Source organism: Hyperoodon ampullatus (assembly GCF_949752795.1).
Source record: "Hyperoodon ampullatus genome assembly, chromosome: 12".
Lineage (NCBI taxonomy): Eukaryota > Metazoa > Chordata > Mammalia > Artiodactyla > Ziphiidae > Hyperoodon > Hyperoodon ampullatus.
The window spans coordinates 72663612-72682441 of record NC_136925.1 but is presented as its reverse complement, the minus strand read 5'-3'; the positions used below and the strand labels follow the sequence as shown (position 1 = coordinate 72682441).

The 18830-nt window shown below is 42.2% G+C and overlaps 1 protein-coding gene across 4 annotated transcripts in view; it reads right to left on the bottom strand.

Annotated features, from left to right (window-relative positions):
* The window catches only part of SASH1 (SAM and SH3 domain containing 1), a gene marked incomplete at its 5' end in the record, with an annotated part of 189705 nt that overhangs the window by 36235 nt on the left and 134640 nt on the right, over positions 1–18830 (bottom strand). For 2 of the 4 annotated variants that reach the window (XM_079716636.1, XM_079716637.1), the window contains one exon: positions 3488–3499. The exons of the other annotated variants lie outside the window; for them this stretch is intronic. In XM_079716636.1, the coding sequence (XP_079572762.1) occupies positions 3488–3499 (12 nt within the window). Of the gene's footprint in view, positions 1–3487; positions 3500–18830 lie in introns of those variants that run through there. 4 annotated transcript variants of the gene reach the window in all.

The following is an 18830-nucleotide window of genomic DNA, read 5'->3' as shown; positions in this document are numbered from 1 at the left end:
GAGTTAGCAGAGAACAGGTCAAGAGGAAATGAGGTAGGGATTATATTAATTACTTAGGCAGAAAAAAACAGCACCTGCTGTTGAGTCCACAAGTGTGTCTGTAGCACTCTGGCCCTACGTAAGGGAGATATGGCCCATATCATGGCCTCTGTCCTCGCCCTGGAGTCCCCAGCACTGGAGCCATGGCACTTTCTCATTGCAAAATTATAAGCAAACCATTAACTCGCTAAAGAATAATTATTATAACCCATGAATGGCCAGTCATCGGGACAGGGGTATTTCTCAGGCTTCCCTTCTGTGAAGTATGTCAATGTCCAATTTCTTTAAAGGTCCTAGGTAAAATATTGCATACATATTTCAGAATTAAGGTTAACTGCTGGTTACCCGGTAATGAAAAGCAGAAATCGACGCCCAGATAATAGGGGAAGGAGGATACATTGCATGCCGGTAATCAGGCTTAAGGCATTTGGTCTAAAACTTAAAATGTAACAAATTAAAATAATAAGTACAGCTTCTACTACATAGTGGCAATTGTCTGATTTGACTTTTTCTTGGATGAATTGTTGGTTTGCGATGGAATGGTCAGAGTGGTCAACCAGAGGAATGAGAACTTGGTTAGCCCTCATTCTGGGTAATCAGCACCTGAACAAAACCACAGTGCATGGAATTACACATAAACACTGAAAAACATTCTGCCTTCTTGATGTATCTCAAAAGTCAAGTACTTCTAATAGAAGAGTCAACACTTGATTACAGAAAGCTTCTGTACCTACAAATCTAGACCATCTATAACCCTCACGTTAAAAAATTCTGAAGTCAAGTGAAAATGAAATAAGCACAGATTGTCCATAAATAAGTTTCAGGAAGCTGCAACACAGGATGAAGATCACTCATACCTAGCCTGGGGGTTGCTAGTGGTGGTGTGCATGGGGGCTGGGGGGAAGTAAAAAGAGAAATGGGACCTGGAAAGGAGTCATGCAAAAATCTTGAGTCCACGAAGACACAAATCACTTGTAGGAAACAGACTACCAGAAGGAGCTTTTCAGGGAGAAATCAAGACAGTTAAACCAGGACAACAGATTTAAAGGCAATGAGCTCCCCTCCCCTACCCCATGCCCCACCAGTCCTACCTTCCTCTGGCCAAGATGCACTGGGGCGAAAAAGAACATATTCCAGGTACTTATTTAATTGCTTTCACATGTTCCATCTATCTTTGAGGAACAAGAACTCTTTAGAACTTTGAATTAGTGTTATTTTTCTTTTTCTTTAAAAAAACTAAAAGTCTGGAGGTGTTTGCCACGGACAAATCACAAATCATAGCAACCAATAACTTTCTTTGCATTAGCATGTTTCTGAACACTAAATGAGATAGATGCAGCACAATTTATATGAAGAGACATGTAGGATAAAACCAAAGTCATTCAAGATATATATATATCTTATTATTATCATTTTAAAAATAGAAAATCTCCTCTTAAGTGAGCCCAGAAGTCACTGAAGGTAGTTGAACAGTGTATCCCAAGGATGCTTTTTATAGAGAGAGGTGTTGACTTCTCACTTCCTTCTGAGTCCAGAGGAAAAAGAGTTGTGAAATATTTGCCTTTAAAAAATTCTCTCCAGCTGTTTCAACATAAAGACTCTGTAAACGGCATGCAGTTTTCTTTTAAACTAGGGAGTAAAGCTTAAATTCCTCATTTTACGTGTCTCCTTTTAAATAAGCATGTGCCACTTCCCAAATGCTGAAGAAAAGACTTGTCTTTTTATTCAGAAAATACACCCCCCCAGAGATATATGTGTGAGATGGGGGTGTGAGAATTTTTTAAAATTAAGAAACAGATATGGGTATATAAAGGAAACCCCCACACCTAGAGGAACTTTGTAGAAGATGAGGGAAATCTGCAATGTATATAAAATGAATGATTGATTCCAAGAAATAGACTCAAGAGTTATTGTAAAACAGGTTTTAAATAAACTACAGTGAAAAAAATAACAGTGTATGTTTATATACATTCAAACACGGAGATGGTATCTCTTCCCCTCCCTGTCCTAGCCCAGGTCAGAGTGCTAAGATAAACTTTAGTTTGACCAGCTTCTAAATTAGAAGGTGAAAACTCAATCATCTGTATAAAACCCCCCACCTCCAAACCTGTAGTAGAAAAGGCAACTGATTTACCCCACCAAAGGATGTGGATTTACAATACTGTAAATAGAAACATTTAATTTCCAGCCTCTCGATTGCATATTTTTCCACCAGAAAGCCCATATGGCTCAACTTTTAATTACTTTGGCTAATGCTATATGTAGTAATTCTGTGGTGAATGCTTAAGTGTTTCATTTCTGGTTTCCATGGCAACATTACATCAGATTGCAGACAGCTGGCTCCACAGTTTTAAACCATAACAAATTGACCAAGCCAAGGCACAAAACTATAGCTGCTTTAAAGAGAGAGTACACAATTCGCCTGCCAGGCTGCTGAATGAGGAGGAGCCTATGGGGCCCTTTTGGCTTGTGAGGGAGGGTGGAGCCTCCCTCCTTCTCGGCTTCTTTTGGAACATGTGCGTCCTTGACACATCTGCAATGTTCTAATGGGAAAGACATGGAGCCAGCGTGGAGAACTTTTTATAACACAGCTACATTAAGGATAATCAGAAAAAAAGGAACACAATTAATAGCATCTGTAGATACAAAAATGTGTGTGCTGGATGGAGCAAAGTAAAAGCATCCCCTTACGGTTCAACTGAAGCCTGTCACTGCAGGTCGGTAACAGATGCTTCACTCGCCCCTGACCTTGTAACAAACAGTTCTTGCAAATCATGATGTGCCAGAACAAATGCTTTCCAAAAGCTGCGTGGCACAGTCGCGCAGGCACAGGAGTAACGTGCTGTAATAAAGATTAAACTGAACTTGCAGGGAGCAGCTAGAACCCTTTTGGGGACCGCTGGAGACCTTGCTGAGCACAGGATTCCAGCTGTGCCTTTTGCAGAAACACACTTAGGCACGGGAACACTATATTTATGCACTTCTGAAAAGTATTCTGAAATTGGCGAGATATTTGCCTGTGAAATTCACACGATGTCGATGGCATTAACCTTCAAGTTAAGAGAAGGAAACCAATCCCAATCGTAGGTTTATGAAAAGCCGTGTGTGCAAAGCTGCCCGAAACCAAGTCTTCCGCACGAGAAGCCTCCACAAGTGGCAACTAAGCTCCCAACCCCACGTACACCCAACCCCTCGCGTGCCCGCTTTATTCTCAAAATAATATTCACTCCTCTCCTCCAAAAGCTATGCCTTAGTATCGGGTGAGCAAGCTAGGAAAGAATGCTCTGGGTTATAAGGTAGCGAAGTAAACAAGGGAAGAAGGATGAATCTAGAGGAATTTGAATAGGAAAGACGGAAGCATCATAGCCGGGAACAATTAGAAAGCTTTTCCCTGAAGCGACGGAAAGCACATTTCCCCCTTCACGTGAAGCGTGTCCAGCGAACTTACCGGCTTCGGCATTGAGCAGGCCTCAGGGGTGATCCTGAGCTCGTCCGGGACCCCCGCCCCCTCCCCACTCCGAGCGCGTCTTCACTCCTGCTTGCCACCTCTGTAATCTCAAAGTGATGGTGAGGCACTCCTCGAACATACTCCTTGGGAGTTACATGATCGGGCAGGCTCTGCCGGCACAGCTTACAATCCGAAGGAGAAGAAAGTGAAGACACTGGTTTCAATTAGCTGCTTGCTGCCTGCTGCCTGATCCCCGAGTTCCTCGCTAACTGCATAACTTGTAAGAAAGGCAGAAGTCATCAGCTCTAAGCAAATCTCCTATTCACCACAAGGAAAAAAGGGAGTGTTGTACGTGGCAAACAATCCCTGTTTTCACTGACGAAGGCTCCCTGACCTCCCGCTGGCCTCCAGTTCCTTAATTACTGTCTATGGAATTCCAGAGAAAGAAAAAAAGAACGCGAGAATCTCAGCAAATCCGGGACAAGGACTCACCCTCACGAGTGACTGAACTGAAAAAAGATCTTTTTTGCAGATAGTCTTCCCAACACCCCCTGAAGGGAGTCGTCGCAATTGAAAATAGACACCTTCCTAGGGCTATTTCTGAAATTCCTGAATTAAAACTTATGATTGTGGTTTTCTCCTAAAGCTGTCACTTTCTGTCTCTCTCCGGCTTCATTTTTTTTCTTTTTTTTTCTTTTCTATTTTAACCACTAGAGTAAATGTAGGTCCCCTTCACTGATGCTTCTAAAACTGTCTTAACCAAATTGTTTCAATGATCACTTCAGAGCAGCTGAGTTCTCTTGGATTCTAAAATGTGAGCACGGGGACTCTGTCACTAGATGGTCATTTAGTTTTCTCCGGGCTGTCTAGGGAGCGACATCACATTCTGTTACTTAAACAGAACACCATCTAAAAAGGCAGGACTGAAAACCCATGTGAAGTTTCCGTGACACAGGTTGTAAGTCATGTCTGTATTTTCGGGACTAAATTCATTCAGTGGGGTAAGTCATATCTTCCCATTGTGGAGTCCGAGCTACCCACTCCTAGGTGCCTCTCACTGTGTGGGTCTTTATTTATGTACTACGCGAGGGCCCCTCTCTTGGTAGGACATCACATAGCAGAGATCCTGGGGTATCAGAGATGGCCAGAGCTCACCCTCTTTTCCTGGGCACCTGTCCTGCTCTCCTTCGTCCCTTTGGCATCTCTCACTCTGCATGAAATTCCCTTTCCCTCAATTTTTCTGCCCCCAAAATGCCTCCTCCCATCATTTATCGAATTTCCTATTATTTCTCCCCACCATGGTTCGCCACACCTTCCCTATACCGTCTGTTTCCCATTTCACAAAGCCATTCCCCTGATGCCCTCTCTGGTTTCCCATCTGCTCCCTTCCACACTGCCATCTGAGGACCCACATGTGCCACAAGTAGGGGCAGTGCTTTCCCAGTGTGGGACTTCAATCACCCATATTTATCAAATGCTCACAATTCCCAGGCACTCTGCTGAGTATCTGCACACATGATCTCATTTCACGGACAGTAAATGGCAGAGGAAGATTGTGACACTTCATGGTTTTGCTGCTGCACCACCCTAACTCCATCCGGGCTTCCTTCACCCGAGACTGACAACCACACTGCATGCGTCATTGTGCTGAGAATTCCTTAAGACTGTCAGTAGAAGTCTCACTTGAATTTCTTTGTTACTCCATGAAAACTAAGAAAACGTGCATGCCCCAAAGACAGTGGGGAAATACTCACAGACTTTGGAGCTAGGACAGCCTGGCCTTAATTCCCAAGTCCTCCAGCAAATCACTCTACTCCTGCGGGTCTTAGTGTTCCTCCACGGAAATTTCGTCTGATAACATTTGTGTTAAAGTGTTGATGTTTTACAAATTTTGTATATAATTGTGTATAATCGACCACCGGAGCTCGGAGCTCGGTAAGTGATTATTACATCTGCATTCCCTCTATTACTGATCGGAAGTCAAACAAGAGCGATTTTAATTCTTGCAAACTGCTGTTTTAGGTGCCATGTAAGTAGCAAAAAACACATGAAAGCAAGTGACAATGGCCAACGTTTGAGGCTGAGTCTGAACAGGTTGTTTAGATACACAGAAGATTCTGGGCAGGATTCAGAGCCAGAACTCTGGAATCCCGCAGACACAGGCTGAGGTCTCCTTTATGCCACCTGTGAACTCTCATTTATCAAACAGGCAGTGACAAGCCTCTTAGGGTCCTTTGAGAGAATGAAAGGAGACCTTAACTGTGAGGCCTGGAGCCTGGAAGGTCCTGAAACCTCTACAGTGTGAGATCGAGGGAGCTGGGTCTCAAGAGCCAGGTTTTGTGAGGTGGGTGGAGGGGAGGACCTGCTTGGCCTCCCAGTGGTCTCTCCTCCTGCCCACCCCCCTTATTTCTGGCTGCACCAAGCGGCATGCAGGATGTTAGTTCCCTGACCAGAGATCAAACCTGAGCCCCCTGCAGTGGAAGCTCAGAGTCTTAACCACTGGACCGCCAGGGAAGTTCCTTTACCTCCCTTCTTAACTGTCACTGCTGCCACTCTCAGAGGAGCCAGGTATTTATGGAGACACTCCGTGTAGGGAGCCACATGGGCACCCAACAAGGGCTTTTCTTTCAGAAGACAGGAGACACCACAGGGACAGGGACCATGTCCATTCCCCTCCTTGTAAGTGGGGTGCCCAGTGCACCAGTGAGCCTGCAGCAAATAATGCACGTAAAATGAAGAAACTGAGACTCTTGAGCCCCACAGCTCCCAGCCCTTGCTGTGTATCTGAGTAAACTGCGGGATATTCGAAAGACTAGCCTGGTCCAGGCCACCCTCTGATGCTTCTTGGTGGAGGGAAGGTGGCAACAGGGCAGATCAACTTCACAAAGGAAGACCATCACTGGTCTTGTTCACTGGGTAGTGGACTTGAACTTACCCAGCACATAGTAAGTATGCAAATTTGCAGAGGACAGATTTGAGCATCTCACTCTCACTCTAAGCAACTATTCATTAGGTCCTCAGAGCAAAGTCCAAGGGCCATATTGTGAAAAGCAGGACTGCGTGCTCAGAGCCCTTACTTCCAGTTTCTGTGCACGTTATGCTCAGCTATGCAAACACTATGTGGAAACAGCCTCTCATAGCACTTGGTTCTCATACTGCGACTTCCCCACAGCATCTCAGATACCCCATCTCTCACGTGCCTGCACACCTCTGCACTTGAGGATTCCTCTCTGGGGAAGATCTCTGCCCGCCCCCATCTACTTCCCTAGCTCCTACTCATCCTTCCAGATTCAGTTCAGGGCTTCCCTGGTGGCACAGTGGTTAAGAATCCGCCTACCAATGCAGGGGACACAGGTTCGAGCCCTGGTCCGGGAAGATCCCACAGGCCGCAGAGCAACTAAGCCCGTGCGCCACAACTACTGAGCCCGCGCGCCTAGAGCCTGCAAGAGAAGCCACTGCAATGAGAAGTCCGCGCACCGCAACGAAGAGTAGCCCCCGCCCCGCCCCGCAACTAGAGAAAGCCCGCGCGCAGCAACGAAGACCCAATGCAGCCAAAAAAAAAAAAAAAAGATTCAGTTCATGTGTCACCTCCTCTGGAAAGCCTTCCTGGCTTTCCTCCTCATCTTCCTTAGGTCAGGTGGCTGCAAAGCAACCTAACAGACTTTCTCTTAGGACTTAGCTCAATACATTATCACAGTATTACTAGCCCTTCACCAAACTTCAAGAGGACAAACAGCACTGTCATTTCCATTCCTCTATCTGTATTTCAGTAGTAACATTTATTGTTTATTCCTACTAACACAAGATGTATTTTTAATTAGAAATTTTGGAAAATGCAGATACAGAAAAAAAGAGAAAGGAAATACTTATATCTTCCTAATCAGAAAAATTAGTAATATTTTGGTTTATATCTTCATACACACACGTGCATGCACACACACACAATACACTTTTATGTTACTTTTTTTTAAACAAAAAAAGGATGACCTTGTGATCTTTAGCTGTTCCTCCACCACCACCACCACCACCACCACCACCACCACCCCCGCCACAGTTAGTATCAAGGTCCCCAAAGCCTCCCTCAAATAAACACAGGTGTAAATAGAAACAAAGTGCCCGCTTATACTTGTGACCTTCTGAGCCACACTGCTGCCTCTTAATGTTTCCTTTAGAGAAACCCTGGGGCCCTCAATGTACACTGTTCAAACTGTTTTATAACTTGCTTTTAAAAAATAATGTGTTGAACATTTCCCCACATCAACAAATATTCAAAAAATAAAATATGACAATACATTAATGATTCAAAAGTATTCAGACACAGAAGTACACCGTCCTTTACTTAAATACTATCCTCAATCATTGGACATGTGCATGTTTCCAATTTTTCAATATTGTAAAATATACTCCGATGAACACTGTGGTAAAATTTCTAATGCATCTAATACATTCTTTCTTTAGAATAAATGATTAGATTGTTGAACTGATGGGTAAAGAATGGGCATATCGTTAAGTCTTTTGATACATATTAACAATTTTCAGAAGAAACACTGTATTATTTTAAAATCTCACAAGTAGTATAAAAAGAGTACCTATTTCGGGGCTTCCCTGGTGGCGCAGTGGTTGAGAATCTGCCTGCTAATGCAGGGGACACGGGTTCGAGCCCTGGTCTGGAAGGATCCCACATGCCGCGGAGCAACTAGGCCCGTGAGCCACAACTACTGAGCCTGAGCGTCTGGAGCCTATGCTCCGCAACAGGAGAGGCCGCGACAGTGAGAGGCCCATGCACCACGATGAAGAGTGGCCCCCACTTGCCACAACTAGAGAAAGCCCTCACACAGAAACGAAGACCCAACACAGCAAAAATAAATTAATTAATAAACTCCTACCCCCAACATCTTCCAAAAAAAAAAAAAAAGAGTACCTATTTCTTCACACAACTGCCAACACTGAACATTACAATATTCTTCCCCACTGAGACAATTAAAGATCATATCTATATTTGCAATAAATAGATATTTCCTGATTGAAATCAATGGAGGGATGTACTGATTCCAGGCATTAGGCAGAAGCAGGAATAGCACTATGAGTAAGATGGCTTCCCCTGGACTTACAGAGCTTATAATCTAGAAGTCTGGGGGTAGAGATGCCCCAAGAGAAGTTCAGAAATATGATTAATGTAAGTCAACTGTGATAAATGGGTAAGAGGAACAGAGAGATACAGGGATTCAGAAGTGGGTGAAATCACCTCTGGCTGGGGAAACTGAGACATGCTTCAGTGAGGGGACGGGCACTCGCCATGGCTTTGGGGGCATTTTTTCCATGTCCCTGTATGAGCCCAGAAGTCCCGTGTTTACATGGCTCCTGCTGACCTTAGATGCCTGCCTATCTGGACAGTCAAAGAAGAGTTCAGCTGATGCTGCTGCCCTTATAAACAGCATGTGACACCAATCAACAACAGCTTCACGGCCCTCCTCTTCTCCAAGCTTGATTTCATAATCTCTCCAACATGCCTGATCTCCCTCCACTGGTCCAAGAAGTGATGCATTCAAGGTCACTCCCTACCTTGGGGGGCAGCATATTGGCTCCGGCTGGGTATGTTCAAGATCAGCTACCAGTCATCACTGTCCGGCTGTGGCCGGGGCCTTCCGATCAGAGCCATCAGGTTAATGTGTTATTCTTTGTGTTTATAGAAAAATTTGTTTCACTCTTTGAAGAAGTTAGAATTACTTTTAAAAGTGTTTATGAATTGCAGTAACTATATCAACTATGAAACACATTGTGGGTTTTTTTCCCTTATTTCACAAAGGAGTCAGGGGAGGACTCATCTGTTTAGTAAGAAGTATTTTGCTCATTAGCTGGTGACATCATTGCCCTCTGAAATTAGGAGATTTTTGTCAGCATATGGAAAAAAAGATGAAATTCCATTCTTCTCCCAGAGGTACAGTGTAACACTGAAATAATCTCTCTGGCAGTTTCAAAATTAACTAGTTGTCACCAGATTTGAAGAAGAAGGAGGAGGAGGAGATAATTACATGATACTCATACTTGTAAAAAGTATGTGAGAATTTGAGGTAATGTTACCATCCCCTAGAGGCAAAGGCTTGTCAGCACTTAATTCACTTAAAGAAACTGTTTAAAAAACTAACTACGAAACCAAGGGAACAGCAAAGGGATGCTACATTCCACAATAAACTCTATTCTTTTTCTTAAAACTCATGAACTCTGAATTGCTTTTAATCACCCCCAAATAACGTTGCTACTTTCCCTATAAGGAACGAGAAAATATAAGACCTCAGGAGTCCTACAGCCAGGTCTAGGGAGACATGAATAACAAGTAAGCACACTCGTCCCAATTCTGCAAGTTTCCATGAAGCAGAGAAAATGCCTTTCCTTCTCCTGAAAGGAGCTGGGGGAGGAGAGAGGTTAAGTGGAGGAAAAAGAACCGACTTCCCCTTCACTCTGTAAATCTTTGGAAGATTTTACTGCTTGAGATTATGTCACCCTGCCCATAGGTCAGAGAACCCCGCTGGTCATATAAAATAGGTGAGTTGAGATAAAAAAGAAGTTAGGGGAAGGCAGTCAACAACTAACTCTACAGGTCCCTCTGTAAAGAGTGGGGGAGTGTTACCCAAAACAAATCTATGGTGTCAGGCACACTAAGAACTAAAGCAAAACACCAAACCCCCTCATTCCCAAGTGGATTCGATTCTCACATAGCCCGTGCCATGGGAAAAGGATGATTCAGAACAGGACTGCCAAGTAGGGCAATTACATATGCTTTTGAGGCTCTAGTTTCTGGAGCTGATGGAAGTTTTCATCCCAGAAGCGTTAAGTCTCCCAAGAGACTGGGTGGTGTTTGCAAAGTCACATTATTTTTATGGCATCTTAGACTGACTGATTCATGGATCAGGCACGATGACTTCTTGGACAAGGCCGCCAAACAACCTTGCCTAGGCACGTGACGACGTAGGAATACAGAGAACTGATGGAGCCCGCAAGGCAACGGTGGGAAGGTGCGGACACCAAGTTCCTCCCTCCAGCCCAAACTTAGGCTACTGATCAGCACGGGCGTCTGTTGATAACGGAGGCAGATGGGCCGAAGGTACCTCCCAGAGTCATGATCTATGTGTGACCTTAACACACTTCTCCTTATGTTTGTAGAATGAACAATAAGCAAATTTACTTCCAAATAGAAGACAGCTTAGCTTGTCTTTGTGTTTCTATAAACACAAAGAATAACACATTAACCTGATGGCCATGATCAGAAGGCCCCAATTGATTCATTGGCTTAGAAAATGAATCAATTAGAGCTAGAAAAATTGTCTGTGGTCATCTAACTGGCAAAACAATCAGGTCACGATGACTGCTGAAAACTAAACCACAGAATATCCTTCCCACAACTAACAAAATGAGCAATAGTGTCCTACAAAACACAATTACTAAAAACTGGCAAAAATACTCCACCAAGGGCATCCAAACAAAAGTATATAACCTAATATATTAAACTTTAGAACTCCCTGATCAAGCTAAGAAAAAAATTCCTGAAGACCCACAGAAAAGGAAGCAAACTGTGTGGCCTTCTTTATCTTTTTCGGATCTAAGAGCAGCAGATATTGCTTCAGGAGAGTAATGAGTGAAAAGATGGAAAGTCGGGCTTCCCTGGTGGCGCAGTGGTTGAGAGTCCACCTGCCGATGCAGGGGACACGGGTTCGTGCCCCGGTCCGGGAAGATCCCTCATGCCGTGGAGCGGCTGGGCCCGTGAGCCATGGCCGCTGAGCCTGCGCGTCCGGAGCCTGTGCTCCGCAATGGGAGAGGCCACAACAGTGAGAGGCCTGTGTACCGTTAAAAAATAAATAAATAAATAAATAAATAAAATTAAAGACAGACTGGCTCTGGTGTACCCATTCCCCCACCCTTAAGCAAGCAACGTGAACAGTGATGCAGCACATTTAACAAACTCTTAGGAGAGAGAAAGCCGGGCCCCGGTATCCCAATGAAGACCACATTCCACCTCAGTTGGGCTTTCCCACTTCCCCAGCTATTACATTAGGCTATAGCAACAACAAACATGAATGGATCACAAAATAAAGGAAGGAAAACACTCCACTGTCTGACAGCATGGCAAACAGGTCAAAAAGTAATCTTCATTATATCAGCACAAACAGAAAATGTGACCTGAGTTACCCAAGCATGATCAAAGTGAAAAGAAATGCATGAGAACTACTCAAACAAACTATAACAAGGGGAAAAAAAGAGAGAGAGAGAGAGAGAGAAAAGGCATGGACAAACACAATGATTCTATCTTTTGATCCCCTGTCTCTATCAGAAGAAAATATAACTCAAGGAACAGGAAGAAATTCCTAACAGTTGCTTCTCTCTATAAAATAATTAAAGAAGAACATGAATTCAATTAAATGAGACCTCAAAGACAAGATGAAAACCACGAATGATATAAATTTTAAAACTGCAATCATATATGGAAGCAACCTAAATGTCCATTGACAGAGGAACAGATAAAGAAGATGTGGCATATATATATATATGCACACTGTGGAATACTACTCAGCATAAAAAAGAATGAAATAATGCCATTTGCAGCAACATGGATGGACCTAGAAATTATCATATTAAGTCAGACAGAAAAAGACAAATATCATATGATATCACTTATATGTGGAATCTTAAAAAATGATACAAATGAACTTATTTACAAAACAGGAACAGAATCACAGACACAGAAAACAAACTTATTGTTACCAAAGGGGAAAGGGGTGGGAGTGATATATCAGGAGTTTGGGATTAACAGATACACACTACTAGGTATAAAACAGATAACCAACAAGGACCTACTGTATAGCACAGGGATCTATATTCAATACCTTATAATAAGCTATAATGGAAAAGAATCTGAAAATGTGTGTGTGTGTGTGTGTGTGTGTGTAACTGAATCACTTTTCTGTACACCTGAAACTAACATAACTTTATAAATCAACTATACTTCAATTAAAAACAAAAAACAAAACAAATTGCAGTCATAAGGAACCAAACCACCTATTACAGAGCCAATTTATAAATAAGAATGAGCAAAGAAAATAAATACTGTATTAGTCAAAATATTGATACTGAGGAAAACTTTATTATTTAAATCCATTTTCTCATACGACGCAAGTCTGAAGATTCACCCACCTATTCACCTAAGCCACTGGCCTTGCTGCTCTCTCTACCTAACAGGTTTCTCTTCTTCCTCCTGGGGAACTCTTGCTCACTTTCAGTCACCTTCACTGGGCTTTCCACACTCTCCTCACTGGGGCTTAATGGACTTTCTGTGTGTATTTCACACACTCGGTAGAAATATTCCAATTAAGGGCCCAACCATGCTATCCACTTGTCTCTCCTTCTCAAATATACACTCCTGTGTGTAGGGACTGACCTATAGTCGGTACTCAGTAATGTTTGCACAATGAATGAGTAACAGAATGTTCAAGATGGCATTCTTTCACCTACACTCTGGCTCAAAAGCACAGGGCAAGAAGTGTCCTTGTAGGAACTAATTATGCAATGTTATTAGAATTATACTAGTAACAGTACAATCAACCAGGGATGAGAGGGGGTGTGACACAAAGAGGGAAAGGAAAGGGACAGAGAAGAGAATAAAGGGATATTTCTACAGAAATGATTCTGTGAATAATTATAATTTGAATTAGAATTTGGTTGTGTTAAAATATTGCTTTCTAGATGAATGTCCTTGATGACTGGGTATAGTTCTAAGAGTTTTGATATAGTGACTTACAGTTCAAATGGACTCTGAACAAGTGATGGGCAGTCCATGACTTCAGTAAGTTGGCTTAGGCTGGAAGCAGCCCTCAGTCTGGATCTGACTCATGAACCATGACAGGACCTGGGTCTCTCTCCAACCCATCCATTATATAAGATTTGGTACCAGGGCAAATGATTTAATGAGGAATTAACATGTGATGAATCACTATCATTAAACAAGTAATGGAAATCCTCTCTTACCCCAAGCTCCCTAAGGTTCATCCCAAAAGTGAAGTAAGAAATTGGCACTGCAAATCTAAATGCCAATCCTTAACCCATATTATATTACAAATATCTGTATTTAGATATAATCAGCTAGCTAGGGTACATGTCGTAGATCCTGTTTGGTATTTACGTATTAGGTTGGACAAATGAGATTGCTATTTTTAAGGTCAAAAGCTAATATTTCCAGTTCACGTGGTTCGACCTAATAAAAGAAACAACAGGAAAGTCCCTGGCAGTCCAGTGGTTAGGACTCCATGCTCTCTCTGCCGAGGGTCCAGGTTCATTCCCTGGTCAGGGAACTGAGATCTCGCAAGCCACACAGTGCGGCCAAAAACATTTAAAAATGAAAGAAAGAAAGATGAAGCTGAGGGTGACAGTAAAATCTTAAAAAAAAAAAAAAAGAAAAAAAGAAAAGAAATAACAGACCAGAATGTGCCCAAAAACTAACTTAAATTTTAAAAATGATAACAATAGGTTACATAACCCTCAGATTATATTGTACCTGGATATTTTGTCATTATTTACTTTTGTTCACGTGGCCCTTGGTGTGTTGAAGAGGGTGTGCAGGCAGCATCCTCAACTCCCTGTGGCCATACAAACCAGTGAAGATAGACGTGTACTGATACCTGGCTGGTTTGCCAGGTGCAAAGAGCCCAATTTCCAACTATTTCTGGGCCTGCTGTGAGAGCGCCCCCCAGCGTAACAGGCATGGAAGCGCACACCCACATGCTCAATGAGACGGCCTCATTGGCACTACATGGTCCTAGATAATTTCAATACAATTAGTGTTTATTTTTCCCAAACAGTAATCCTAAGGCCACATATGTTACTGAAATCATACCAGACCCGTTCCTAAGCCCACAGACACTTACACCTTCTGAAACAGAAAATAAACTGATTATGTGTTTGGTAAAAAACATAACCAATTAAACACATGCTATTTACATTAAGCTTGTTCTGACAACTCCAGTCTGTCTGCCGTAATATTCAAAAGCAGAAGCGTTGCTGCCATGTTAACGGCAGGTACAAAAATAAAACTTTTGGGCTTCCCTGGTGGCGCAGTGGTTGAGAGTCCGCCTGCCGATGCAGGGAACACGGGTTCGTGCCCCGATCTGGGAAGATCCCATATGCCGCGGAGCGGCTGGGCCCGTGAGCCATGGCCGCTGAGCCTGCGCGTCCGGAGCCCGTGCTCCGCAACGGGAGAGGCCACAACACTGAGAGGCCCGCGTACCGCAAAAAAAAATAATAATAATAAAAAAATAAATAAATAAAACTTTTGAAGGGAACTCCAGTATTTTAAAAATGACAGTTAGGGCTTCCCTGGTGGTGCAGTGGTTGAGAGTCTGCCTGCCAATGCAGGGAACACGGGTTCGTGCCCCGGTCCGGGAAGATCCCACATGCCACAGAGCGGCTGGATCCGTGAGCCATGGCCGCTGAGCCTGCGTGTCCAGAGCCTGTGCTCCGCAACGGGAGAGGCCACAACAGTGAGAGGCCCGCGTACCTCAAAAAAAAAAAAAAAAAAAAAAAGACAGCTAATGGCGAGGTAGAAGATCGTCACATAAAGCAATAGAGGCTGGCATTCATTGGGTATTTACTTGGTGCCATTTAATCCTTGCAAGGCCCGTGTGAGGTAGATACACTCGGCCCAAGTTTTGAGGCACAAAGAGGTGAAACAACTTGCCCTCAGATGCAGAGCTAATAGGTGGCAGAGCTGGGATCTGGACCCAAAGTCTGACTCACATCTGTGAGCTTTAACCAGCCCCCTCACCGGGCAAACGCCTGGCTTTCCCTAGGCCAGAGCCTCCTTCCTGTCTAACTTTGTTTAAAGATGATGATCTCAAGGGACTCACAGCAAACACACGCCTCAAACTTTGGCCCTTCTCCCAGGGACAAGGCTGGGGAGAGAGGGTGGTGTGGAACAAATGACAAGAAGTCATCTAAGCAGTGGTTCTTGGTCAGCTTATGTCCAGTGAGAGCAAAAGTCATCTTTCTCACAAGACTTTGTGACACATGTTATTCCAATGGACTGATTTTGTCTCTAGTCTCTCCATAAGCTACAGGTCTAAAGAATCATTACGTCTACTCTTCTAAAGAGAATTTTAATATGTCTCTATTTTACTATCATTTTCATTTCAAAATTACTTTCGTTAAAATTAAGAGGAATAGTGCTTCCTCTTCCCACCCAGCCAAGTAAAAAAGAAATTTGTAGAAGGTATCTATGAAAGTCTGAATAATCATCTCAAGGCTTCAAGTATGCATTAAAAGACATGAATCAATAAGAGTTATCTTTGCCATAGTTATATTTAGAAAGATTTAGAAAAGTGTCCCTTTTTTTGACACAGTGCAACATAGCATGGCATGAACATGCTAGCCCAAGCAAACAGGGTAAAAAAGCCCTCGGGCAAATTACCGCTAGGCCATACTTCTGCTCTTTCTCCTGGTCAAATTAGAAGTCAAATGAGTTGAGTAAAGCTCTTCCTCTGTTCAAGAAATAAAGAGCCAAAGCACACATCCAACCATGTTGTATTTAAGCCTAGCTAGTATAAGAATTAAAGCTACAACAAGCAGAACCATTTTCTAGCCACAAATCAAAACTAACCTTGCCAGTGAGAGCCCTTTTCAGCTGAAACCCATATGTTGTTATGAAAAAAAATCCTTTAGGAAGAGAGATTCAAAGAAAACATATCAACACGATTAAAAGCAAACAGTAACTTATATTCAGTAATGTAAGTTATTTTTATGCTTGGAATCTATTCTCTCTTAAATTTCCTTATAAAACCAATAATATAAGAGCAGAAAGACAGTAGAAAGAAGGTCAACCATTTACATAAGGATACCTTTACTGGACCTATAATGTCAACTTTAATACTAAGGTCTATGTGAATCTTCACATAGTTTATACATCCAATAACTATTTACTCAAAGTCAGCAAAAATATGAAAATCTTATTTTAAAAAAATCGCTGGTACTATCTATAGGTGGAAGACAATTCTGTACATCCATCATGTATTGTCATTAAAAAAATGACAATGTTGTTTGGGAATCAGATTTCCCCAAACAACCAAGCTAATAATATTGGTTTCTATCTTCCTTTAACACCTTTGCAATATAAAAATAAAACTTCTGATAAGTTTTAACTTATAGGCATTGTCTAGAAGTTCACCCTAGTAAAAGAAACCTATTCAAAATAAGAATTATTTTCACTTTATTAATTATATTTAAGAATAGCCAAGTTTAAAAAAATCTGGTTCAACCCAGAGTCCTGGACGCTACAAAGAGCACCTTGCATTCACAGACGTCTCTTGGACAAGCAGAAGCATCGTTCTGCCTCGAAAGGAATACCCCATGAGCATGAGCTCTGTTCTCTGACCACATTCTGTATTAAATGATTAAATTGTCCACCTTTTCTTTGGCCGTAATAGAAATTAGGCCATTCACCCCAAGAACCACTAAAAAAGTAACTTTGTGGAATGCTCTCCTGGCCTTCAGCACACGATCTTTTAGAAAGTTCTGGATTAGGATAAGGCTATAGCAACCTCTTCTTCCAAAACAACAGACCTGAATCTTCTGGCTGGAAGACAATGGCTGTAATTGAGGTAGGTGAAATGACTCTGAAAAGCCTCAGTAAAAACCATCTCCTGGTGAGGGCCAAGTTTATGGTTTATAATTTTAGAAAGCCCCCAAAAGTTTTAAGAGTCTTGCATCATGCCAACAATATGGGGATATTTTAGTTGCGACCTTGAAAGTCTTCAATCAGGGAAACACTTAAAATAGTATTTTGTAAAAAGTGGAAGAAATGACCACCTGATGTTGTGTCTTTGTTACCCCAAATCTGGACACAGTTCAACCACATGGCTCCCCAGGTTAGTGGCACAGCTATATTCAGAATTGGAATGAAAGGTTATGCAGAGATGCACATATGGGTGTAAGGTATTATTATAACACCACAGTGATAACATAGCACTCTTTGCACAAATATTTCCCAACTCTAAATTTCCCCAAATGTAAAAGTGCTCAATTATGAAACGATGACTTGATTTACAAAATAATTCACTTCACAAAACATTTCACCATAATTGCTTCACCCTGGTAAGGAGCTCCAGATACAGAAACATAATTCCAACTTTTTCTGGAACACAGTTTGTATGAAGTGAAACAATTGAACGCGACCAAAATAGATGTCTGCAATGGACTCTAAGAGCTCTGGTGCTTTACTGTCCTTGTTGTTGCTTTAATATTTCTTTATATATTATATATTAAAAAATAATTTGAATAGCATCATAATCAAATAATTTACAATTTGACATTTTTCGGAAAGAGAGTTCACTGGAAGTATTTCAGGTACAGATCACCAACTCTTACCTACCATTTTTGTAAAAACAAAAACTATGATTTACTAAAATGTACGCCTTGAGTAAAAAAACTTTAAACCCCAGTAAGATAGAGAGCACAATTTCTTTAAACATTTTCTTAATCAGAAGGTAAACTGAACCTCAATGCACAAAGCTGAAAGCTTAAAATGAGAACTCTTACAACCTTTCCCCTGCAGGAGGCGGAGGAAAACAAAAGTTACTAAAATGAAATGAAAAATATTAAAGTAAACGTTCAGATGTTTAACAAGGAATCCAGTTAAGTACGCAACCAGAAATTCTTTTTAAAAACTCTAACACTCACAACAGAAGTTTGTTATTAATGAAAAACAGCAGAGAACAGATTCCCCTCTGGCAAAGAGAAAGCTATTTTTCACTTCCCCTGGTAACTATCTTTAGTACTTTATACTCTTGGAAACTGAGAATGTGAATATGGATTTATTGTGAAGCAACATGCAATTATCGAATGCCAGTTCTGGGGGTGGGGGAAGCCTATGAATCAATGCAAATGAAACCCTAAAGCACGACAGGCATCAATATAGGCATTGAGGTCTTGTGACAAAGGCCTTATGATCTCTGCAACTTTCATGGCCTGGGCATTCCCCACTATGGCCAGTGGGCTATTTGCATTTCAGTATAGAAAAGAATCGATAGAAAGCTGAAAAGCCCTGGCCCTCGGACAAAAGATAATCAAAGCACCGAACCCAAGGCAGCTGGGGCAGGACACAGTGGGAATTATCTGAAATTAATTACCCTGCTAGTAGGCAAATGGAGCATCAGTAAGAAAGAATATTTTGGATGGAGTTTCTTGCTGAGTCTCCAGGAAACATGGGACGGACTAAAGTCAGGGTAGGAAGTGCAAGTGTCACGTACATCGGGATCACAGTCAAGTACAAGCAAACTTCGGTGCCAACGGTTCATTACCATGTAGT